Source organism: Amphiprion ocellaris, chromosome 4 (genome assembly GCF_022539595.1).
Source record: "Amphiprion ocellaris isolate individual 3 ecotype Okinawa chromosome 4, ASM2253959v1, whole genome shotgun sequence".
In the NCBI taxonomy this organism is placed as follows: Eukaryota; Metazoa; Chordata; class Actinopteri; family Pomacentridae; genus Amphiprion; species Amphiprion ocellaris.
In genome coordinates, this window is record NC_072769.1 from 33,156,058 (window position 1) to 33,181,868 (window position 25,811).

Sequence of the window (25,811 nt, forward strand, 5' to 3'; positions counted from 1 at the left end):
AACTGACGGAGACTAGAGGCTTCTCTGTGCATACCCACCTTTTACTGTGGCGTTTAAGGAGCAATGTAGTGCCTACTAATAAGTAGATCCTCAACAAATGAGGAGTTTGGGGTATAGTTTAATTTTAATTTTGCCTCTATAAACTGCACTGAATTCTGAAGTTCAACCTTTTATTAGCCTTGTTTTAATGCAGGTTTGTTCAAGAGTAAGAATTTCACACAACATGAAAATGAAAGCAGAGCTCCGTTTAATGTGAGGGTGAAATATAAATTTTGTCGCTGAAGTCAATGAATAATTGTAATAAATAGGCTAATCGTGATCTCAGTATTGATCAGATGAACTTTGATTAGCAGCTCTGTTCATTTAAAAGTTTTATTACACTTTTATTAATATTTTTTTTTTCTGGGAGATGTACTATCTGTGACCAGTCTCATCTTGATGTAAAGATTCGCACGTTAGCAGAAATGCTGAGCAACTTGGTAATGAAAGCAGTGCTCTGTTTAAATGTGAAACTGCAATAAAGATACTTTGTTCCTAAAATCAGTATATCAATAGTGTTAAATATTCATGATGTCAATATTGATAAAAAATCGTTTTGGCCATAATCATGTTACCCAACTTGACATTGATTGTTCTGTCGTCGAGTCCCCAGAATGTTATCCAGGTCGTCATTAAATGGAAATTTGTCCTTCTCTTTGGTCGATGCACCATTTTGTCTTATGGTGTTAAAATTTGTAAACTGCTGCTGCAGTTTCTGTATCTCAAGGTTGCACTGTTGTGCTTTCCTCTCATACCTTCTTATAATCTTTCCTAATATAGCTGGAAAGCATCTGCGTTTTATGTAATTTTTCCAGTTTATACTTAGTCATCTCCTCTCCCTGTGTGCTACCACGACTCATTTTTACTTTTTAATTTCTCATATCATAACAAATTTTCATGCTAGAAATGAATCAGACTGTGGTGTTAGTCTGACCAACATTCAGCATTTAGTTTTTGTTTAATATATTTGTGATTCCAAGTAAAACATATTCAATTTGTCAAAAAAAATGTGAATGCAGCCTCAAACTTGACTTGATCCAGCTTCTGGCATCACTATCAAGATCATCCAACTGTGTGAATGTAGAAATAATTACACACATATTAACATTATCCATGCAGGAAAGATGAATGTTAGTTCTGTGAATCTAATATCTGTTTTTACAACTACTCACAAATTTTGGCCTTTGATTGCAAAATCATGTATAAATTAAGTATTAAATCTGAAATAAAATGGTAAAATAGCATTAAATGATTGGATAAATGTGCATTAGATATGATACATAATTCTCTGAGATCTTTACTTTAAGCTCCATTTCTGCAGTTGTGTTGAAGCAGAGAGAAAACAATGTGAGAAACCTGATTCCTCCCACATAAAAAATAATCTAATAGAAAGAGACCGAAGGGGACACATAAGTGAGTGATTCCATGGTGAATAATGGGATGACAGAAAAACATTCATGTCGGGAAGGAAGAAGAAGAATAACAGGAAGAAGTAAGACATGCAGGCGGCACCTCAGTGCTTCATTATCTATCACATGTACTTCCATTTATCACATCAAAGATGAAGCTGCAATAGATCCATGTAGACTGAACATTTAGAGCTGATTTAGTAGACTTGAAGATATTTTTTAACATTCATCAGCATCTCCTAACACCTGCTTCCCCACCCACAGTGGTGTTGCCAGCTTGGCTCAGTGTTGAAACTCTGCCAGCAACAACATGCAGGTCACTGGTCAGCGCACATATCTGGCAGCTCATGCTGTAGCTGGAGATAGAAGAAATGAGCTGATGATTAAATGTTTTATTGTGAGGACTTACAGTTTGACTAACAACTTCTTAAACCAGTGCTTTAGACCTTAAAAGGTAGAATAGAAAAAAAACATATTGTGCCACACATAACCACATTGTACCACATAATGATGCTATTTAGATTTTATTTTAACTTTGTGAATTAAAAAAATTACAGGAAAATTCAATATTCTTTTGAATAATTTTAGATGTTTAAAAAATGTTGGATATACAGTGTAGCTGTTGATTCAAGCCAAAAGGAGTAGCAGATTTATTGTCATTTTATTGAGGTCACACACCAATATAACAAAATTTGTGTAGTGCTCCTCAGGCATACAAACATTTAGGACAGTTAAAAAGACAAATGGAACATTAGAATTAAATAAATTCCAGTACGAAAGTAGAATAGAAAACTAGACTAATGTATAAAAAGTAAAAATGCAACAGACAGCAGCCATATTTGAAGCAGTGGGTCATGTATATACAGTTTTGTAGTTTTTCAAGACACATTTTTTAAAATTTCCACAGTTACTAGTTCATCAGTGAGTTTATGTGACTTGGAGGTGCTTGGGGAAATAAACAGTTTTTCAGTCTTGTGGTTTGTAACGAAAATATCATTTTTTTCCACATATGTTTTAGAAAGTGTAAGACACAGCAGCTCTTTATTTTATTTAATGTTTTTACTTTTTATTCTATTCTGACATAAACATGTCCTATCTGGATTTCTATACTGGACGTGCGGACATGAAATTAATGCAGTTTTTTTTTCACTCAGCTGTCAGTGAAAGAACTTACAAGAGTCTATTTCGAAATGTTGAAAATAGGAGAGTGTTGCTAAAGGTTTATACTCACCTGATAATGTTTTATGTCACTGCTGTGTTTTACTGTTTTATGTTTTGCTTATTCTGAGTGGCATGAAAGTTGTCATTCAAAACCTAGTCTCAAACTGTGGACCAGGACTGCTTAAAAGCTTCAGATTATTGACTTTAATATAAAATAAGATAAGATTATCTTTCCCAAAAGGAAATTTGCTTTGGGCAGTTGTACAAATATTTACAGCTCTACAGACATCACAATAATAAATCAAAAGGGCCCAACTAGGTACAGAATAAGTCATATATCTGAAACATACATATACATTCATAAAAAAAGAGCACCTTAATGCGCCTTGTGTGAAGCTCATGAATAATGCAAGCAGAACAACAACCGGTGATCCAGAGGTCAACTTTGTGGATAAAATGTGTCGCCGGACACATCAAGAGTTCAGATTGAGCAGTGATTAAAATAGAAGTGAAAAAATAGATTTAAAGTGGCTGATCTGGTATTTGCAGGCTCAGTAATGTCAACCTGAAGGTTGTCGTTCATCAGCTCAATATGAAATGTGTGAGGATCCCTCAGGATCTTGTTTTTAAGTCTGATGACATTTGTTTTATAAAGTTTGTTGAGGGACAGATGTTCTTTCTTTCTAGTCACTTTTACTGCTGCTTTAACTGGGCAATTTATTTGTTTGCATTATCCAGAGTATTCAGTCAACCATGTAATTATTATACTAAAAATTATTTGACAGCCGCTATAACTTATATGTGCATCAAAGTGAAGAGGAGTTAAATCAGAGGTGCATAATGGCTGTGATGTTACAGTTTGTCTTGTTTTTGTCCATGATCACATGAGATCCACTTTCAGTTGCTGTCTGATAATGCTCAGAGCCTCCTACTTTATTTCTTTGTTGTCTGCTTTTGACCGCTAAATAAGAATTACTTGCTGGAAGATGCTCTGAGAATCCTGGTTTTACAGAAATACAGCTGGGAAAGTTACCTGAGAATCATTCCCAGGTATCAACCTAGAAAATATTGCCAAACCCAACCCCCCTCTAAATCTTATGACTTAAAAACTTCTTATCCAAAATAGACACAAAGAACATCAAAAATTGCATAAAATCCCATTGTTTCATTATGAGAAAACAGTAATAAGGCTTCTGAGAGTATTTATAAAAGGCTGAGAAATACTGTGATTGATGTGAGGGGGAAGTACAGCTCGAGCTTCCCAGCTGCCTCTAATATTACACCTTGTCCAAAAAACAGCCGACATTTCCTGTCTTGAATGCTGTGGTTGCAGAATGGGAATGGCTGTGTAGACTCAACACTGTTTTAGTGTAGTGGATTTAATAAGAGCACTGCCCTGAGCTTAATCAGTATAGTCAATCAAAGCCACTTAGGGAGGAAAGCATGTTTATGGGATTAGAGGGGACTGGATGTGTATGAACGCTTTGTCGCAGCGTTTGAAATGAACACACATTTGGCTGTAATCCATCCTTGTTTACACTTTTCGAAGACAGTGACTCCTCTGGAAATCACAGGATTTCACAGCTTTACTTTTATTTATATTTGTACATGTATCAGTTTCACCTGTGAGATCAGCACCATGGTCAGCACCAAACTATGGTTTTTAACTGTAATTTCTTGAACAATTTGCTCTTACTTTTTGGATTTATCCTGTTTGTAAAATTACAGCTAAGTAGCAAAATCACAGAAAGAAAAGTATTCAGTTACATACAAGGGTAAAACTGTAAATCCACATCAGAAATCTGTATTTTTACAAAATTCTTTACATTTGAATGTAAAACTACACTATTTTAACTAGATTTAATTAAAGAAAAATGTTATTTTGCAGATATCTGACATTATTATTATAGTAATGACTGAAAAAACAGGATGTCCCTTGTTTAATTGTTGTTTTACAGATTTTCCCATTTTTCAAAATTATAAATCATATCCATTAAAATAACCAAAAATTTGTAATTTACATGGAAAAATCTATAAAAACAAGCCAAAACCCGAATAGTGTCCACATGAAAAATCAGTAATTTTTAAAATGGCAATTAGTTTTTTCCAGTGTTTCCATTAATTTTTTAACTGTATTTAAATTACCAAAAAAAGCAATTATTCATAAGAAAAATTGTGCATATTAAGGGTTTTAAAAATGGTAAATCATTTGTTATTGTACAGATTTTCTCAGTTTGTTAAATTACAAGTAATAGCTTGTAAAATCACTGTTATTAGTAGTCATTATTCTTATACATGCTGACTATAATGAAAGAAATGAACCAAAACTGTACATAATGTCCACATCAAAAATTTGTTTTATTGCATTTAAATTAGCTAAAAGAATAGAATTATTTTACAGATATATATATATTATTAGAAAGAAAAATTGTGTACATCACGAATTGAAAAATGTTAATTATTTAAATTAATTTTTTACTAAATATTTGAACAAATGTGAAAATTAAATTGCAGTTTTACTGTGTTTAAATTAGAAGGAAAAAAAACATTATTTCACAGACTTGTGCCGCCATTATTTTCATTGTTTTTGAACATTACAGTATTTTTAAAGTATTTTTTCTGGCTCCCTTGCTGCCAGATTTCACGTTTTTCTTTTATAGATTTTTAAAAAAAATATTTTTACAGTGCACACTTGCACATTGTGTCTGTGCAACCTGAGGAGGCAGAAGCCAACAGGAGGATTGAGATCTGAAACAGTGAGAAGTGAGGAGCAGATAGGATGAAAAGAAAGCAGGAGGGGGGATTCTGACAGATGGATAATGTGATTATGAATCAGGATCCCCAAAGACACTGCTGTCTGACTGTCACCACCTTCATCACTACGTCCTCCTCATCCTCCACCACCTCCATCACACTGGTAGCTCTTCTGTCCTCCTCTTCCTCTACTCTTCCTCTCCTAATCCTTAGCCTTTTGTTTCCTCTAATGGATGGTGTTAATGTCCATCTTCAGCAGTCTGGAGGAGATTCCTCCCAGCTGAGATCATTCACTCATTCATTTCATCCATCAGTCCATAACTGAGGCACTGTAAAATCAAATCCTGTGAAAAAAAATGTGTGGTGGGGGGAAAGAAAACAGCGCAAATACAGCAAATATCTGTTAAATGGTAAATTTAAATATAGCAAAGCTGTAGAATTTTACAGTAACACTTGCTTATGCTTTAATCATTTTTATATTTTCTATTATTTTACTGGATATTATTTGTATTTAAAAATTCAAGGGGAAAGTCTGTAGAATGACTGTTTTTCAAACCGTAGTGTACATAATATTTTCTTTAAATAAAGGTAAATATTTGTAAAATGATTTTTTAATGGATTTAAAGTGCTAAAAAATGTGTAATTTTATGATCAAATGTTGTAAAAAAAATCTAATTACTAGTTTTATTTATAGTATTATTATATTATATTATATTATATTATATTATATTATATTATATTATATTATATTATATTATATTATATTATATTATATTATATTATATTATATTATATTATAATGTATTTTATTAGGTACTATTAGATACATTTTGACTATTATCTGTCATTTAATAAAATGAGGAATATAAAAGGTAAACATGTATCAACTATTTTTTAAGCCCAAATACACACTAATGCTAATTTGTGGACCGCAACACACAGTGACAGGCCTGAGTGGCTATGGGCCATTAGCCCTCACCCCAATAGCCATGAAGTGCTTCGAGAGGCTGGTTTAGGTCCATATAAAAGAATCCTTTGACGTCGCTGTGGACCCCCATCTGTGCATCTACAGGAAGAACCGCTTCACTGATGATGTAATTTCATCAGTGGTTCACACATCCCTCATCCACCTGGAGAGCAATAACTCTTACATTCGTTTGCTCTTTTTGGACTTCACATCTGCCTTTAACACGATAAAGAGACAGACCCTGGTGCAGAAACTGTCAGCACTTGGACAGAGCCCCTCCCTTAGGAACTGGGTCCTGGACTTCCTCTCCAACAGGCCACAGACCGTCAGAATCCACGACATCTTCTCCTCATCCTTCACCCTCAGCAGTGGTTCAACCAGGGCTGTGTGCTGAGCCCTTCCTGTTCACCCTGCAGACATACAGTGGTGGCAACATGTTTTCGAACACACCCTTAAAATTTTACACAATCTCAAATATTAGCATGAAATATTTGTAGATAAATCTTTTTTGTGTTTCAAAAGGTGTGACTGCGGGGCGCCAGGATAGCTCGACGGGTTAAGCAGGCAACCCATGTACGGGGGCTGTGTTCGATTCCTGCTCACGGCCCTTTGCTGCATGTCTTCCCCCAACTCTTTTCCTGTCTGTCTCCACTGCACCCATCCAATAAAGGCAAAAATGACAAAAAAAAAAAATAAAATTTCATTTAAAAAAAAGGTGTGACTGCATTAGACAGACAAGAACAAATACAAATAATATTTTTTTGTTTAGTATTATGGTTGTGATTGTACTTAAAGAAACTGCACTTGAAGAGTGCACCTAGGAGTGATTCTTAATACAGTATACAGTACATGCAAATGTATGGGGTGTCTCAAAACTTTTGTCCACCACTGTATGACTGCTCTGCGAAACACCCAAGCTGCCATACAGTGAAGCTAGTGGACGACACAGCAGTGGCGGGACACATCTCCAACAACGATGAGCCCGAATATAGAGAGGAGGTAGAGGATCTGGAGGGTTGGTGTAGAGAAAACACTCTCTCCATCAATGTGAAAAAAGCCAAGGAGATAATCATGGATTTCAGGAAGGACAGACACACTCACACCCCCAGGTCTCCAGCTTTGGGTACCTGGACATACACCTCACCAAGGACCTCACCTGGAGCTGCAACACTTCCTGCCTGGGCAGGAAGGCCCACCAGTGCCTCTACTTACAATATAACAATATTTTTTGCTAATTTGACTTTGAGAAAACAAAACCTGTTTGCATTTTACAGTCAAATGTAAAAGAAAAAATTTCGAAAAATTTACAGTTTTGGCCTTTGGTTTATTTTCATTTCTTTTGCAGTTAACATATAAATGAATACTTTTTTATTTTCTGTGACTTAACAAAACACAGATGTTTTGTACAATAATAGTAAATGTTTTTAAAGTTAAAGCTACAAACTGTTAAAAAAATACATTTTTAAAAAAGCTTGTGGATTCATACTGCTTGAAACTAAATGCTCTGTTCATTCATATATTCATCCTTTCCTCTAGTTACTCATTTATTCTGTATGAAATTATCCCTCCACTCTTTCTCATTGTGTGATTAATTAATTCTCATTCATTAGAGTATTTATCATTCACCTTTCCTTTCTGTGTATCATTCACAGTAAGCTGATTCTCCATGAATGCTCTCCATCAGAGAATCTGTCTCCCAGTCAGTCGAGTAGATTCAGCCTCAGACGGTGTGAAGCAGGTTTCAGGTGTCAGCTAATGACCTAGTCTTTGTTTGACTGCCTCAGTCATCTGGCAGGAAGGTTTAGTGTGTCTGGTGAAAGAGACAGAGGAAATACTCTGCTTGTATTCTCGTATTCCATGTCAGTGTTTAGTCCTTTTTCAATAGGCTTCGATAGTTCGCTCATAAAGCAAAGTCGTGGTGCACTAGTAGTCTGTCACACATGCTATGATTAAAAAAATTGCCAAAATTCCATCATTTATCAGTCAGCAACTGTGAAAACAGGATAAATAATTAGATTTTTTTGGTCTTTTGTTGGCTTTATTCAGTAGGTAAGTAGAGAGGCAGATAAGAAAGCAGGGGGAAGAATGAGGGGTGGACTTGCAGTAAAGGGCCATGAGCCAGAATCAAACCCAGGCTACAGCATCAGAGACTATAGCACCTGTTCATGGGTGGCCTGCTCAACCTGTTGAGCTATCTGGGTGCCCAGTAATTGGACTTTAAAACTTTTTGTGGCCCTTGAGGTACCTATCTGTGACATGCTGTTCCATGAAAATTGTCCAAATCTAACTTATTCCATATAGACAGATTTTTAATCAAAATCACTTCATTCTCTGTCTTATTTTTTAAAAAATGCCAAAAATACACAGTTTGCATGAATTTGATCCTGTTAAAAAAAAAAAAAAAAAACATAAATTCTAAGCTCCACTACATAACCATGGATCCATCCGTGACTCAGCTATGACCAACAGTCAGCTACCAAAAATTCAGGGACTTTTCAGCTGAATGTGCAGGCTGTATTTTCTCAGACTAGCTGGAGAACAAGTATGGAAAGAAAAAAAAATGTAAGTAGTAAAATATCTACAGTATGGAGAGCCACCATTTTTTCCGGTGTTGATAGCAAAATATTGTTGATGCTGATTCCAAGTCTTTTAATTTTGTGTAAAATAATCAATAAAATTGCTAAATTAAGCTGTAAAAGGTTTTTTTCTGTGTAGTTTTTTATAATTTATTGCATAGAAATTGTGTTTTAATGCAACAAAACACATTTTAGAGTTGTCTCTCCTTCCAGCTGTGGTTGCACTGTCTAAATCAGGGTGCAGGACTTTATATTGCTGTGAAAAATGAGCATGCAGTGAGTAAAAATTTGACAGGAGTAAAAAGCGCCCAGGAACTGATGGTTAGGGGCACTGAACTTTGTTTTCTGCAAGTGGTATTAAACTTCGAAATACTCCATCTTGTTCTACTCTTACACTTCAAACTGAATCACTGGTAAACAAAATGCATTAAAATGACCATTTTCTTGATTTGGAGACATATTTTTGTTGAACAGTTGGAGTTAGCTTACAGACAAACAAAACTCTCTGTTTCACCAGTTAAATTCTAGTGAGGTGAGGCTGCTGTTCTTTTTATATCAACAGTAACTTAAAGCAGCTATGCTTTCATCAGTCACTATTTGTGTCCCTTCACCGATACAGTATACTTAGCTGATATTAATTTAGTCATACATCCTAAACAGCAAGTTCTAATTTGTTAAAGCTAATGTTGCCCACATGTATATTTAAAGATTTACTGTTCGCTGGAACTACACTGTAAAGCATGAAGGACACAATCCACCAGTGTTTTCAAACAGTCAGTCAAAGCTCATATGAGGCATCGACAGGACAATTTGTCAAATATTCCCGCTCTGAATAAAGTTCCTCGTACAATGGATTTCTGCTGATTTGTCACAGAGATGTTAATGCAAAAGTGGAATTTGGAAGGAAATATTTTCTTCGACTGCTGAAACTTTGTATTATGCAACTTTCACTCTACTTTTACATGTATTTCTGGACTTTGTATCCCATCTTTTAGTACGAATTACTTGCAATATTTGTGTGTATTTGCATCATTTCCTGCAGCTGTCAATTATGTTCTCAAGCAGTTACTTGTTTGATCTGTAAAATGTCAGAAAATGGTGAAAACTGTCTATCAGTTTTTGGAAAAGCACAAAATGACGTCCTCAAATGTCTTGTTTTGTCCACGATCCAAAGATATTTTGTTTAGTGTCATACAGCAATAAATAAACCAGAAAATATTCAAATTTAGTAAGCTTGTTCAGAGATGTGGCTTCTTTTTCTTCAAAAAATCACTCAAACTGGTTATTTATTATCACAATAATTGTCCATACTCCTGGATATTTGCTAAAGTGTGTCGCCCTTATTGAGCAGGATTGTGTGTGTGTAAGCTGATATGACCTTATTATCTAAAATATTGTGGATTCCTCAGTGGTCCATTAACTCTCTGCTGCACTGTGGCCTCATGCATTAGCCTGACTGAAGCCCACAGACACCAGCGGTGACCCGTGTCCATTACATCTGTCCCACCAATCACCAGACTGTACGCAGACATTATGACAACCAGCTGCCTCACAGCGGTACAGCAGGGACCCATTTAAAGTAAACACCGTCATTATTATGTTGAAATGATCAACTATTGATATTGATGTTGACTGAGGATTGAGGGCAGCGGAGGAGCAGTTTGGTCATAACTCTGGCTAAGAGCCTATTAGGCTGCATGACGCCACGAGTGACATCATTGTTGGCCCCGATCGAATACCCAGAAGTCCCCACTGCAAAGCTTAATGACTGTGTTTGTGCCCTCCGTGTCCCTAAAGCATTGAATTATACAACTTACTTATTGTAGACTGCATTTATATTCTCTTTTTATATATATTTAAGGAAGTCAGATATTATTCCTGTGTTATCAAAACACAGAAGAACATGAACAGTAACAAAATATTCAAGATTGATTTTACACACGGTTGCATTCTGGTGTGTTTCACCTGAAAAATGTTAAATAGAACTTCAGCATTTCACTGACATATTCCATGGTGCTGAAAATTGATTGTTTTTTCTTAGTTTAATTCATTGTAACATAGGTTCTTCATCAGCATCACTGTATAATTATTGCAACAATACAGGAGTCATTGGTCCGCTGCAGTAAACGTTACAGTTTAAACAGTTTTGACGGCAGCAGCAAAATCCAAGTCAGTTAAATGTAAAAGTTTTTAACAATGCAAGGACAGTAATGGGAATACTTTAGAGTATCACAGAACAATAGGGTGGTTTATACACAGTACAGAGTCTGTGCACATGAAGTACTTTATGTCTGTTACTTCTCTACTGCTCTCTGTGCTCATATAAACTCTATTTACTTCAGCTGAATTTTCTGATGGAGTAAAAGGAAGCAGCATAAACCGACTGTTTTTGGTTTAGGAAAGTTATTTATTGCATAGTGATTAAAGGTAAAACAGGTCATGTGGGGGTTGCTAAATCAATAAGATAAATGAAAATAAAAAGAAGGCAAACAGTGCTGCAACTTGTTAAGTAAACTACAGAAAAAAACAACTAAACTTTCTGCCCAAACTGAAATATAAAGGCGGCAGCACCCCAGCTGATAGTGTATGTAACAGTACATCTAACTGAGCGTGGGTGAGGTGGAAAACCTGAGTATGGCTGAGTCTCCAGGCAGACAGACGAGTACCTCATTACACAAATCAGCCAAGCTCTGCGCTTCAAGTAACCACCGGTACACAGTCGCAGAACACAAAGATGTGAAACCAGATAGCAGGTGTTTCAGAAGTACACTGAATGTACAAAAACATTTGTTTTTGCACAGAGGCAAACTGTTCACATGAAATTCATTCACATACAGCTGCCCTGACTCTGATTATAAATGCACTTTTAAACCAGACATAATGATGCTGCAGCCTGATTGGACACAAATAGAGCTCCAGGCCAATCAGTGAAGTTAATAAGCGGAAAGTGGAACAAGCACAGAAACCAAATCTTGATTAGGAACTCTTACATTATACTCATACTACAAAGACGGAAGCTTGAAGGGCAGCAAGGGCAGCAACACATGAAACACCAAGAGAAAGCTGACCTTTTCTTTTAAGTTCACCTCAACTCAAAACAGCCTTACCTAACTGTTCCTTGAAGCTGTAGCTGAACTTTATTAAGACAGATATTTTTTGTCCTTTCAGAGGCGTTATCTTTACTTCTTTCTTCATTGCACAGAGCACAGCAGCACACATTCCCCCACAGACGCCATGCTTGTTTACTGTAGTCATGGAAACACTCTGATTAGCTTCAAGCAGCTGATATAACATCCTTTGAGGACTTTCCACATCCACCAATGGGAGAATAAATAAGAGTAAATATTGTATGTTCACCTGAGTCAGAAGTTTCCCATGGCTCCAGAAGGCGTACATACTGTCCTCTCTGCTCTGGGTAAACACGTCCTGCAGTTCAGCCAAAAAATCCCAGAACTTTTGTCCCATTACTGTTGGTTGCAACTGAGCCACTAATTACTTTACGAGTGTGCAGAGGAGCAAGAAATATTGTTTTGGTTTTTTGGTTGTTTTTTTTTTTACAAAATATTGTTCGAGCAAATGATTTGTTTTTGTCAAATTTTTGAAATGAGATATGATTATGAAATGAATTTCGATTAGATATCGCAATTTCAAGCTTACATTTTGTTCAACTTCCAGTGAATGTATGAATCACAGATGATTAGTTCACACAGACCATCAGAAAAGAGAAAATCCAATTATTATTTCTGTTTTTGCAGTTTCTTGCTCTGGTCATTTTAGCCGAGTTTACAGAAAACATGCCTTAGGGTTGCACAGTGTCTCGGTGGTTAGCACCATCACTTCGCAGTTAGAAGGTCCTTGGTTTGCGTCCCAGCCTGGGCCTGGGATCATCTGGTGTGGAGTTTGCATGTTCTCCCTATGCATGCATGGATTTTCACTGGGTACTCCAGCTTCCTCCCACAGTCCAAAAACACGCTGAGGTTAATTGATAATTCTAAATTGTCCGTAGGTGTGAGTGAATGCGAGTGTGATTATTTGTCTCTATATGTAACCCTGTGATAGACTGGCGACCTGTCCAGAGTGTCTCCTGCCTGCACCCTAAGTCAGCTGGGATGGACTCCAGCCCCTCCATGACCCTAATGAGGATTAAGCGGTCTATAGATAATGGATGTATGGACATGCCTCTCAAACCGGCTGACAGGGTTTGGAGATCTGAGGGTTAATGTGGAGTCATGTAACTAATCCTACTGTGTAAATGACTACTTTGACCTTTAACCCCTGCCAGGTAAATGGAGGTGCAGGACAGGAGTCGCTCTCCGTCCCGCAGGACCAGCCGGGTGGAGCAGGTGGTGGGACGATGGCTGAGAAGGTCCCGAGATTTAGGCAGCAGGTCTCACTCTCTGAGCAGGTAAACGTCCGTTTTAACTATTTCAAATCATTCATCGGATTGAATAGATTTTAGAGGACTGCAGTCACTGAAAGAATGTCTTTTGGTAAAAGAAAAGTCTGCACATCATAGAATCTGCAAATCCTATAAATCAATGAAATCCAAGCCATCTGAATTAGCTTCTTCATCCAGTAAATAACATTTCCTGCTATGCTTTGTTACTGTTCATTTTGCTTTGTATTCCACACAAATATGAGGCAGCTCACAACTGAGCTGCCCTGGCAGAAGTGCAAACACTGCAGTAAGATGTGATTCTGAATGATTCCTCCAGAGATCGGGTTGCAGTGGATGGAAAGGCAGCAGAGTCCAGCAGCTCCGATCAGAGGAACTACCCCTTCCGCTTCAATGTTCAGATCCAACGGGACCTGAACCTCGACTCTCACGGCCTCACTCTTTCCTCCCAGACCCCCATCCTGGTGCAGGAGGTCACCCCAGGTAAGACAAGATTTATAGGGTGTAACCAAGGTATAAAGAAAAGCAATGAAGAAATTACTCTGAAGGTCTGCAAATTGTTATTTACAGCTCAGCTCTGAGGATGCACTTCTAACATGTAATACTAAACCTTGTTGTGTTTATATGTGGTTGTTCTATGCTCTGATTTGTAGCCCTGTTTCCCTACAACTAAAGCAGGAAGAGGTGCAGCACTACTCAGTATTATAGTTTGGTTTAATAGCTGACGCTGCATGTTTAGTCCGGTTATGTGGGGTTGATACATCTCCACCAGCTTCTTCTCCCACAGAGATTCTGTCCTACCTGCCAAGAGTCTGTTTCTATTGCCAGGGTCTGCAGTGCTTTTACTGCTTTGTCAGAGCCTCCTGCCCTAAAACACAGCTCCCATCATTCAGTTTGTAAGTGGTGAGTTCCTATTGCATCAGCTGTGGATTAGCTTGTATCACACTGAGGATAAAGCTGTGTAGGAGAAGAGAGACTCTGTAGCTGCATTACTATCAAGTAAATATATTATGATGAAAAGTCCACAAACCTGCAGAACCCTGATGCGATTTCACTCATTCAGTAAGATAATTTGAGTACCTGGTAGGACTCGTCTTGAACTTATATGGTCTTCAATACAAAAATCACATGAATTGAGCCCAAAAATGAGGAATTTATTTTCTACTTTCTATTCATCTCAGTGTCACTTTAACCCTCTGAACCCTAAAACATGCTATTTGGTTTTAGGGGTGGTGGGTGGGGGGGTGTTAATCACCAAAATTAAATACATTTTTCAGAGCCAGAAACTATGAACCTGTTGGCATGAGAAAAAATATTTGATTAAATTTTCTATTAAAATTTTTGGAAAATACATAATAAAAGAAATCCAACTTTTTAGGATTTCTGTTATTATAACTGTGTCATGCTGCACAAAGGACGTTTTTTTGAGTTCTTTTTCCTTCTTCATCGTTGTGCTGTATCGATAGAGGTGCAGGATTTTATATTGCAGTAAAAAATGAGCCCACAGTGATTAAAAAAAATGCCCGAGACTGGCTTCAGGGTTCACAGGGTTAAGCTATTATTTTCAGTACTGAAATGCCAACATAACTGACAGGATCATGTTCCTGTCAGTTACGTTGTACTGGAAGTGTTAGACGAGAAAATGCTGTATATTGTTTTTCTTTTAGGAAGCAGAATATTTTTTTTCGGCCTCTTCTCCCTGTTGTCTCCAGAGCAGTGCACTTATTTAGCATAAAGCAAATGAAGGAGTGGAGCTGAGCCAGACCACTGCAGGCCTGCAGCCAGTGTACAAAACGAACTGACAGAAGTGAAACCTCTAAGGGAGCCTGATGCTGTGTGCTGATGCTGCATACATGCATAGAAAATTGCATTAGCAGAGGAAACTGTGGCACTAATGTTGTGTGTTTGCATGCGTGCTTGTGTTTGTGTGTGTGTAAAGCATCCTCAGAATAATGAGCATGTAAACCAAATCTCGAAGGATTTAGGGAAGATGGACTTTTTAGCCCATGATTGAGGCTCTCATGCAGCAGTTCCTCTCAGGCTGCTCTTTCACAGAGAAGCTCTTCCAGTCAGATGCCTAATGTGCTTCCTGTTATGCAATAGATGGATACGAATAAGGTTAGAGGTGGAACAGAGGTTTTACAGGAGGTGGGATATACATACAGCTGGAGGTGATCCAGGGCAAACAAGTCTAAGGGAGTGTCAGCACCAGATTTAACCCTCTGAACTCCAAGCAATTTCTTTGTGCTTTTTGCTCCTGACGTGTTTTTACTCACTGTGAGCTCATTTTTCAAATAAAATCCCTCCCCCTTTATGTAAACAGTACAACCATTGCTAGAAGTAGAAAGAAATATTCAATTAATCTACTTCATATTGTAGACTGAAGCAAATGGAAAACATAAATTTAATTTTAAAAAACAAACAAAAAAGACACCAGATAGCAAAAAATACAGTGACTTCCAGAAAAACAAAAACACAGATGTCCCAAAGTATTATGAACACCTAACTAATGAAAAATAATTTCTTAAAATTCACCAAATGCATACTGTAAATTCTACTCAGCCTGTATTTGATCTGTGAAGTGCAGTTTGCTGCTGAGATGCAGAAGCTCAATGATCTGAATCCTCCTGAGGTCTGAGGCCAGATTACCTCTAGTTCTCCTGTCTGGCTGAAGTCTGTAGTCACCATCTGTTTCTGGCTGTGTAACACACACACACGCACACACGCACACACGCACACACACACACACACACACACTGTTGCTCGTGTCTCCTGTGGCCTCACTGAGCTTTGGCTCGATACTTTCCCTCCCCTCTCTTGTCTCTGGCACGTGCTGCAGTATTTGACACTGAAATATGAATCCTCTATTTAAAAAGCATTTTCAGGCCTATTGGTGTCACCTGCATCTGTCCGTTTTCATTTTGGAATGAACATCAAGCAATATGGTGTTTCACGGTTCTCTGAATTAGAGGGTCAACTGAGGTTATGCAGGAAAAATGAACATGCTGGAGGAGGATGCTGATGATACAGGAAGGTGATGGTGGGAGGTGTGCTGGACAGAGGCAGTGATAGAGATGATGAATAAATTCATGTTTGCTGTTTATGATTAGAGCCATAATGTGGTAAATTTTAAAATTATATAGTAGGGTTTAAGCTTAAGATTTTAATTTTTATTCATTAATCTTATTTCTTTGTTGAAAAGAACTTTGGGTCAGCATTTGTTGTTTCAAATGTGCTACATAAATAACAGGGACATTCCATTTTTTGTTCTGCAGCCAGGGAGCTAATTTCAGATTGCAATTTGATTTATTATCATTATTTAAAGTGTTTAGCACTGGTGCGGTGGAAACTCAGACCATGTAAAAAAGCCTGTTGGCATAAAGTACTGGCTGCATCATTCGGAGTTCATCTAATGTTGTGTAATTCACTAGTATGGTACCATTCAACATTATGAATTTTCTAGATGTCAGCTTATGTCAGTGCCATTGTCTTCAAAGTTTTTTCTGTAAAATCTTGACAAGAGCACAGTTAAACACATACAACAATGTTTTATATGTACAAAAAAGGTTGGCTAGGTTCGAAGTGATGTAAATTCTGTCAGTGGAAGATATATGCAAGGCTTTCTGCAGACTTTGTAGAAATGTACCAACTAAAAACGCTGAAATACATAGACATTGCACATGAATTGAAATGCATCCTCCGCACAAACTAGAAAGTCATTGCAGATGTCCGTATGCATGCCCACAAGTTAACAGAAATTCTCCTAATATGAACACATTTGAAGCAGTTGAGCACAATCTTTTTTTGCAAATCGAAATTTTAGTTTCAAGACAGAACTCCGTCTAACTGCTAGAATGATGTAAACCCAAGTGGGAACCTTCAAGGCTGAAAAATTAAGCTGAACTTAATGCAAATGAAGTGCATCTGTTAGATTGATCTAAAACACATCTACATGTCTTTACACTGCTAGAAAGAGTGAAAACAGATGTTGCCAGTGGCTTTGACAGCAGTCATTTAGTACTGGACTTAGAGATAATAAATAAAAGATCGTCGATGTGGGATCAAGGAAGATGTTCGAAAGCTAAATGAAGCGTACAGATATACAGCTGTTTGATAAAACCCCAAACTGGAGGCACAGTGATTCGATCACGAGCCTTCTTGCAGCAGGACTGTTAGGTTTGGAGAGAAAAATTATGCATTGGTGTGTGATGAAAGGAAATCACTAGAATACAAGTTTCTCCCTGTCATCAGTGTCAGTTTGCAGCATGAGCGCAGGCCAATTGAAGACCCTCAGGCTTGACAACACAAGGACGTTTTGTCTGTGCAGGTGGTCCTGCAGATGGTCGGCTCATCCCTGGCGACCAGCTTGTGAAGATCAATAACGTCGCTGTCGATGACCTGACCCCGGAGCAAGCTGCTGAAATAATCAGGTCTGCAGCGACTACTGCCTTCACACACACACATTTGATTATTAGTACATACGACACAAAATGCTACTTAACATAAAGCAATGCATATCACATCTGTCCCTTTGCTTTCTCTTCCTTTTTGTTTCAGGGAGTGTCAGGATACATTGACGATGACAGTCCTCAGAATAATGCTGGTGAGTCTGTTTTACCTAAAAAAAAAACACATAAACACGCTTTGCAAAAACACACTTTAGTGGATAATGGTTCCACTTCTTCCAGCATCAGACAAACTGAACATATTTCTTGTAAAAAGCCACTCACACATGCACAGCACATGACTATACATGCACGGGGGATTCTAAAACGCTGCTGTCAAAAAACCCATTAATCAGCTAAACCACCACTGAGCCTCGGGGTCAAACATCATCGCAAGCAACAATTCTGTCACCAAGGTCCCACCACTACATCACCGTTAACTGTGACAACACCCTCGGAAGCAGATTCAGCTCCTCCTCTGAACACCCCGGTCACTCAATCTGCACGTGTGTTTATTTCACGTGCACATCACTTTGTATCCGTTAAGTTGACGTATGTGTTTGCACTAAGGTGAAGCAGATCGGTAAATAAATAGCTGCTCCTCGGTGATTCTCATCAGCGGCTTGCTGATGGAAGCACCCAGTGATTCATGGCTCGCAGCTCCTACAAGAAATCATTACTGAGCTTTAAGGAGTTAGTGGCATTTCTCAGGAAATATTCATCTCTGCTGGGCTCGTTGATAGTGACGGAAACATCAGAAGAACTGAGGGATGCCTGTGTGATTAAGAGTTTTATTATAATCACAGAGTGAGATCAGAGCAAGAGGATTATTTGACAGTTTCTTCTAGTGCTTCAGTCCACCAGCTGCAACTGGTTGTGCAGTAATCAAGGCAGCGTGTTTGTCTTTGCTGCACCTGTACTCAGACACGAATGCATAATGAATACCTCACTGGAGCTTCATAGTAAATGAATTTCCCTCTGGATTAATAAAGTATCTGATTAACTTGCATTGACTTGTATTTGTTTTAGGGTCCAAAGTCATCATTCATCACACCAGAGAAGAGGGCCAAGCTCCGGTCCAACCCTGTCAAAGTCCACTTTGCTGAGGAGGTGGAAGTCAATGGACACTCTCAGGTGAGTTTGTACCAAATTTGCACCATCATATAACTGGTTTATATGTTTCTTGGCAGGATTGTGCCATTGAAGACCATATGTACATATCAATGAGCCTTCAAAATGTCAGGACCCTAGTTATAATATTTCTCAAGTTATGGCATGTCAGACAGTGCTCCACAGCATAATACTGCCACCACAATGCTCCGCAAAAAGCAACACGACCCTACCCATCTTTAGTCATGTTTAAGAACTCCAAAACTAATGTTATATATGACCATGGTCAACTCAATCAGTATTCACCACTTCAAAAAAAATCTGCCAAATTAAAGATGATCAGGCATTATCTTTTTTTTTTTTTAATTTGGTGAATTGATTTGGAATGACCCATATGCAAGCGAGGAGAATGAGATGGTGGACATACTGCACCTCAGATCTAGACAAGCAATGTCAGAGCTTATTCTTCCTTTGCTGAGGAAATGTCTGTAGTTCTGAGCATTAGATAGCAGATGAAGGCTAAAGTGCAGTGAATTTTCTTCTTCTAAATGTGGCCAAACTGTACAGATTAGATCACGTTCATCCCTGACTGAAAGCCAGCCAAATCAATCCGATTGCACTGTGTTGTGTGTGTATTTACATCTTGCATTAACAGTCATTATTTCCATATTCAGATACAGATCACATCGTAATGCCACTGATTAATATTGACTAAAATACATTATGTATCGTGTTTGTTTAAAATTTAGAAAAACTGCTCATGTCCATAGTTAATCACAAACACCTCTCATGTGGTTTCAAAGGAACATGTCATTGCATGTTTGTTTTGCTTTAAAACATTAAAATATTTAATCAATTATGACATCTTGTCACAGGTTACTATGTTGTCCATTGAGCCATTTCCAGCCCACAGGCACTTACAAGACAAAATAAATCCGTATGAGACAGAATCAGAGTGCTGCATAAGAATATTCAGCCAATAAAATTACCAAAAGTAGAGAATCTTTCCTCTTTGCATCAAACCTTCAGACCATCACTGTCAAAAGCAACATCCTTTAATCACTTGTAAAAACATTTACTATAAAATACTGTAAAAATCAGAGTAGATGCTAACTAAGAAGTACAGCTGACACACTTCTCCAAGCTTTTGAGACAAAGCTTCACAATCAAACAGACAACTTAGTTTTTGATCATCTCTACGTCAGATTGTTTCAGTGTTCTGCTGAGACATTCCATTGAAAAGTAGCTCTCTGAAAGGTTCCCTGTGGAGGTTTTGATCTCCAGTAGCGCTGCAGAGCTGCTTCTCATTGAATGGGTCCACATTTTGTTTGTCCTGTGTGTTGTGCAGTAGGCTGCATGCATGCAGAGTGTTGATGTACTTCACAGTTCAATACAGCACTTCAGCAATAAGTAACAATGGATGTACACAATGCTGCTTAAAAATCGACCCTACAGATGTTTTCAGAAATGTCCTTAATGTATTTGTAAGGCTCTACTGACACACTGAGAATCAACCTAAACATAAACACAAAAAATAACACTTTTATACAGTACAAAAGAAAATAGTACCATAGACTAAAAGCAACACAGATTGACGTATCCGCCAGGTCTGAAATGTGAAGCAGTTGAAGCAGGGGGCGACTCCCCAGGCTGCAAAAAGAAGTCAGTTTATTTCAGAAGTCATTGAGAAGATGACCTTAGTTGTTCAAACTTTGTCTTAGTTAACTTTTAACCTTATGGGAACATTATCTGAAGTGATAAATATCCGTAAAAATCTTATTTTCTCTGAAACATTAATAAAATTTGTCAGTAATGTTACTCAGGGAGCTTTCCTTCCTAACTGAGAGAGCTTTCAAACTAAATTTATTACTGGTAGCTATATCTTTGCACTATATTGAGGAGTAAAGGTTTATGATTGGTCAGTATTCAATGCTGTTTACAGTTTTTTCCTTTTACGGTATTATCAGCTCTGGTTGATGATATCCTTGCAGTGTATGTGAGATTAGCTGGATAAAGAAAACCATAGAGGCCATTACTAAACACAGAGAAAACACGGATCAATATCTGCCCGCATCCTCTGGTCCTAATGTCTGTGATTACAGAACAATAAACACCAGATCAGGCAGAGACGAGTGAAGGGAAATGAGGAGGAGATGGAGGAGAAGGTGGGCTGCCATCGTTAAAAGGCAGCAAAGATGAGAAGCGGAAGCTGGGATGGTGGCAAGGGAGGGGTTGTCTAAAATTTGCTCTCCGTTTGAACTTCTAAACACACAGACATCAATGTTGCATTACATCACAGTGTCAATACAGAAAAACACTTTCTAAAATCATAACAGGGAAGAGTCGGGGAAAGAAGACTCACTACGAAGAACAAGCCAGGCAGACAGAAACAGGCCAGAAGAAGTAATGCAAAGAAGAGCTCAGTGAGTGGATATGAAGACGACAGGCTGCTCTCTCCTCTTATATTACAGTGCAGAATGTGATATTTAATACTGCTAATCCAGCTTGCTGATATTTTAAAGAAAATGTCTGTGCTTTTAAGGCAAAAATACATCAATAACATTAATCAGTTCTGTCTCTTACCTTCTGGTAAGGTTGATATTTCTAACTCCTCTCACTAGCAGATGTTCAAGTCCTTAACCTCAGAATTTTTCTTTTTAGGGGAACTCTCTGCTCTTCCTGCCCAATGTGCTGAAGGTGTATCTGGAGAACGGCCAGACCAAGGCCTTCAAATTTGAGCCCAGCACAACGGTGAAGGTACGATGCAATGATAGTATGATACCCATTCATGCAATTAAAATCGCCAAGAAAGACAGTTAACCCTCTGAACCAGTCGCAGTTTGGCTCAATGTGGACTAATATTATCAGTATTAGATTCAGTCAGGTCCAGAAGTATTTGGACACAATTTTCCTAATTTTACCACTGTACACCACCGCAATGGATTTAAAATTAAACAATCAAGATTTACTTGAAACATAAACTTTAGCTATTTAGACACTACAACCGTTTTTACATAGTCCCTCTATTTTCACAGATTGTAAAAGTAATTGGAAGTTAAATAATTAAAAAAATACAGATTATTTTTAACAATTGGATGCAAAATCTGGATACAAATTCCACATTTTTGTTCATGAGCTCGCAATTCCTTCTTTTTTAGCACCAAATTGTTGATTTGACTAGTCCTAAAGTTTCAGCTTTCTCTCTGACAGGCCCATTTTAATGGCCTGTCATGGCCTTACACTCTACATTTTATATTGATAGTTCACATGAATGGGTAGCAAATGCAAATTCAATTCTTGGAAACGATTCCGGACCTTTTATCTTTTAACTTATTTGTCTTAATGAGGAAACAGGACACATCTGTCCATAAAACTGCTTATCAGTTAACTTTCCAATTACTTTAAAGCCTGTGAAATAAAGCATTATGTAAAAAGGCCTGTAATTCTTGAATAGTCAAAGCAGTAAAGTAAGTAAGTTTTTGTTAAACCCTTTGAATTCAAGCTGAAAAAATTCACTTTAATCATATATTGACTGCTCAGTTTAAAATCCATTGTGATGGTGTAAAGAGGCAAAGATTACAACAATTAAGTCTCAGTCCAAATACTTGTGTGTGCATTAGTTCCCTGGATTACATTGGCTTCTCTGAGACCTCCGAGTCTCAGCTCAGCTCACCTGAGCAATCGTGTTTGCTGATGTTATAAAATATTATCTCTCATGATGTAATTTTCTTTGCACATCAGGACATTGTGATGACACTGAAGGAAAAGCTTTCTCTGAGCCGTATTGAACACTTTTCCCTGGTGCTGGAGCAGAAGCACAGCATCAGCAAACTCCTGCTGCTGCACGATGAGGAAAGAGTACAGCAGGTATCCACACACATTCATCTGTTCTGGGTTTAACTGGAAAATCAAGCTTCACCTGCATTAAAAAGTGTATATTCAAAGCAAAGTGTCCATGTGTGTTCTTCAGGTGGTACAGAAGAAGGAGGCCCATGACTACAGGTGTCTGTTCCGTGTTTGCTTCATGCCCAAAAACCTTCAGATGATGCTGCAGGAGGATCCCACTGCCTTTGAGTACCTTTACCTGCAGGTAGAATTATGAAGCTGCAGAACACCTGCTCTCCTTAGATCACTGCTCAGTTTTGTTGCTTTTCAGTTGTTACAGTTAAACTTGCAGTGTGGAGTTTTTCTCTCCCCCTACTGCTAGTGAGAGTAATTACTAAAACACTGTTGATGTATGTTTAAACCTACAATTGAACTCGCTTTCTTTTTTGAGTCTGTAATTCTTCCTGTGAATTCCAGATTTCTTTATATCTGTAGCATTAGAAACATTTCTGGGATGCTTTGTAGGTTGTTCTCTTAACCTTTCAATAAAGATGGCAAATGCTTTCTGACGGCATTCATAGGTTTTCCAAACGCTGGTTTTGAAGCTCAGTTTGGTGGCTTCCTTCATCAACATCTTGGCAGTGCCTGATTTCCTCTAAGCTAATTCAATAATAAACAGAAAGGTGAAGTGTGAGTGGCAGTGTGTCCCTTGATAGTACATGCCGATCATTCAAAGTGGCCACACCCTTAATCAGGCATAATTTTGAACTTTTTTGCAGTTTAAATCGGTGAGTTTTATAAAGATTTACCCTCATTACAGTTGTCATTAATGTGGAAATTAGCAATAAGACCACAACTGTTGTTTACACCAGGGTGTAATCATGTTTATTGCTGCTGTAAAATTGACTATTTTAGCATTGACTATGGAGATTGACTTCTTTTTAGAGCCTCATGGCCATTCGAGGAACTGCACTTCTGAGTTGGCTTCTGCTTGTTTTTTCCTCCAGAAGCTTCACATTATTCCTAGTTTCTGTAGCTTATTCCGCATTGCTTATTCTGCATTGCTACAGTTGCTTCTCACTTCAGATCTGACATACCAGTGCAATTTGATGTCAAACACGTTGCTACAAATGTGCTCAAATGTCACCACAAACACCACATTTAAATCTTTAGTACAAGTGGAAAAACAGTGAGATTTACATGATGCCATCAAGCCTAATCAATCTTGTGTGAAGACCTTGTGACTGAGATCTCATTCAACTTTCAATATTTTTTAAAATTATTTATAGCTTTAAACTATGGCTGGGACTTTAACGCGTTAATTTTGATTAATTAATTAATTAATTAATTACGCTTTAAAAACGCGTAATTTTTTTCGCACCTTTCTCAGTTCCCTAATTTCTGGCACACTGTAACACTGATGCACACTCCAGCCCAGCAGGTAGCAATAATGCATCTAAAGTCTGTTTGTCAGCCGCAAAGAAGATGCCCAGGATGCGCTGTAGTGGGCCACTAGCTGGTCACATGACAGCGCTTTAATTTCAGTTTGGTAGAAACGTCAGACCAAAATGGCAGCTCGGCTGCAAACTTTCTCTTTTATTACACGAATGCTTCAGCAAAAAGTATTTCTCAAAGCATTTGAGGTGAGAAATAAGCTGTGCAGCTAATGAATCTGTCCCCGTTTTAGTTCAACAGTGGCTAGTTTAGATGTTTAACGAATATTTTGCAATGTGTCGGACCTCCGCTTCCCGCACCGAATTTGCATAAAGTAGAAGTGAAGTCTACTTTATGCAAATGAGCTCTGGGGAGATGCAGCTCGAAAAGCGCTGCAACACAACCAGCATGCAATGCATATATACACATAAGAGTGGGATGTGGGAAATTGACAATCTTGTGGACACATAAGCTATGACAGTCCTCGTACCTGCAAACAGTGTAGCCATCCCATAATAGACCACTTTAGAAGACACTGAATGTGCTTGAGTTTACAAAAAGTCCTAAAATGTTGAACATAATCGCTATAATTGCACTTTGAGTTTTCAGTAATCTGTGAAAGTTGTAGGCAGATGGAAAATACAGAGATAAATATCAATGAACCAAACAGTTTTGTTGTTTAAATTCATGTGTATGTCTGTGCATCGATTCAGTTGTCAACCAACATTTATTTGAATTGAAAAACTTTGCTCGTTGTGTCAAATATTGCTATTTGGCAAAAATGTGATTAATCGCGATTGATTAATAACAAAGCCTGTAATTAATTAGATAATTTTTTAAATTGCATCCCACCACTACTTCATACATTTGTTATAAACAGAAGACATTTCTGAGTTCTCTCTACTTCTAGTCACAGTTGTGCTGTTTCCAGAGGTCCAACGCTTTATATTGCAGTGAAAATGAGATCAGGGTAAGTAATAATGTGACAGCAGCAGAAAAATGCCCAGAAACTGCTTGGGGCTCCTCACTTTAAAAGGAAGTCTGAATAAAATCAGTAAGCAAAGTTCTGTAACACTTGCAACAGTCCAACTATCGCAGCAGTGACACATTTTCAGATTGAAAGGACAGCTGGTTCGGAAAGGCGCAGCTTTTCATTGAATCCCACCTTTAATTTATTGAAAGGGATAAATAATGTATTTTTACTCAACGAGTAAAGCAAATCCTTGGCACCCTATAGAGCAGCTATTTAGATGAGTGGGCATGAGTGAAATAAACCTTATGCTCAGTGCTGACATTTTGGCTCACCATAATGAATTGAAAGCCAACTTGTGTTTTTAGTACGAAGCTACCTCATCTTGTTACAGATATTTTTCTCCTGAAAAAAATAAATGTTGCTAATGAGACACACCAGCAGTTAAACTGTGAATGATAATGAAACATGTGCAGTGAACATGAGATTGGTTATCAAACAGTTTGTCATTCATTCTATCTGTGCCCTTATTTACTGTGTTTTAGGGGGTGAATGATGTGCTGCAGGAGCGCTTTGCAGTAGAGATGAGGTGTAACACCGCCTTGAGACTTGCAGCGCTGCACATTCAGGAGAGGCTGGCAAGTTGTGGGCAGTCACCCAAGATCAACCTGAAGATGATCACGTGAGACATACAGAACACAAGATCCCTGCTGATTCTACCATCT

At 37.9% G+C, this 25,811-nt stretch overlaps 1 protein-coding gene across 2 annotated transcripts in view; it reads left to right on the top strand.

Annotated features, from left to right (window-relative positions):
- The window catches only part of LOC111577337 (FERM and PDZ domain-containing protein 1), a 51,583-nt gene that overhangs the window by 14,022 nt on the left and 11,750 nt on the right, over positions 1-25,811 (top strand). For both annotated transcript variants that reach the window (XM_035954333.2, XM_035954332.2), the window contains exons 3-11: positions 13,189-13,311; positions 13,622-13,785; positions 17,630-17,732; positions 17,860-17,905; positions 18,777-18,881; positions 21,519-21,614; positions 22,599-22,724; positions 22,828-22,947; positions 25,632-25,768. In XM_035954333.2, the coding sequence (XP_035810226.2) occupies positions 13,193-13,311; positions 13,622-13,785; positions 17,630-17,732; positions 17,860-17,905; positions 18,777-18,881; positions 21,519-21,614; positions 22,599-22,724; positions 22,828-22,947; positions 25,632-25,768 (1,016 nt within the window). In that variant the 5' untranslated portion in view covers positions 13,189-13,192. The remainder of the gene's footprint in view (positions 1-13,188; positions 13,312-13,621; positions 13,786-17,629; positions 17,733-17,859; positions 17,906-18,776; positions 18,882-21,518; positions 21,615-22,598; positions 22,725-22,827; positions 22,948-25,631; positions 25,769-25,811) is intronic.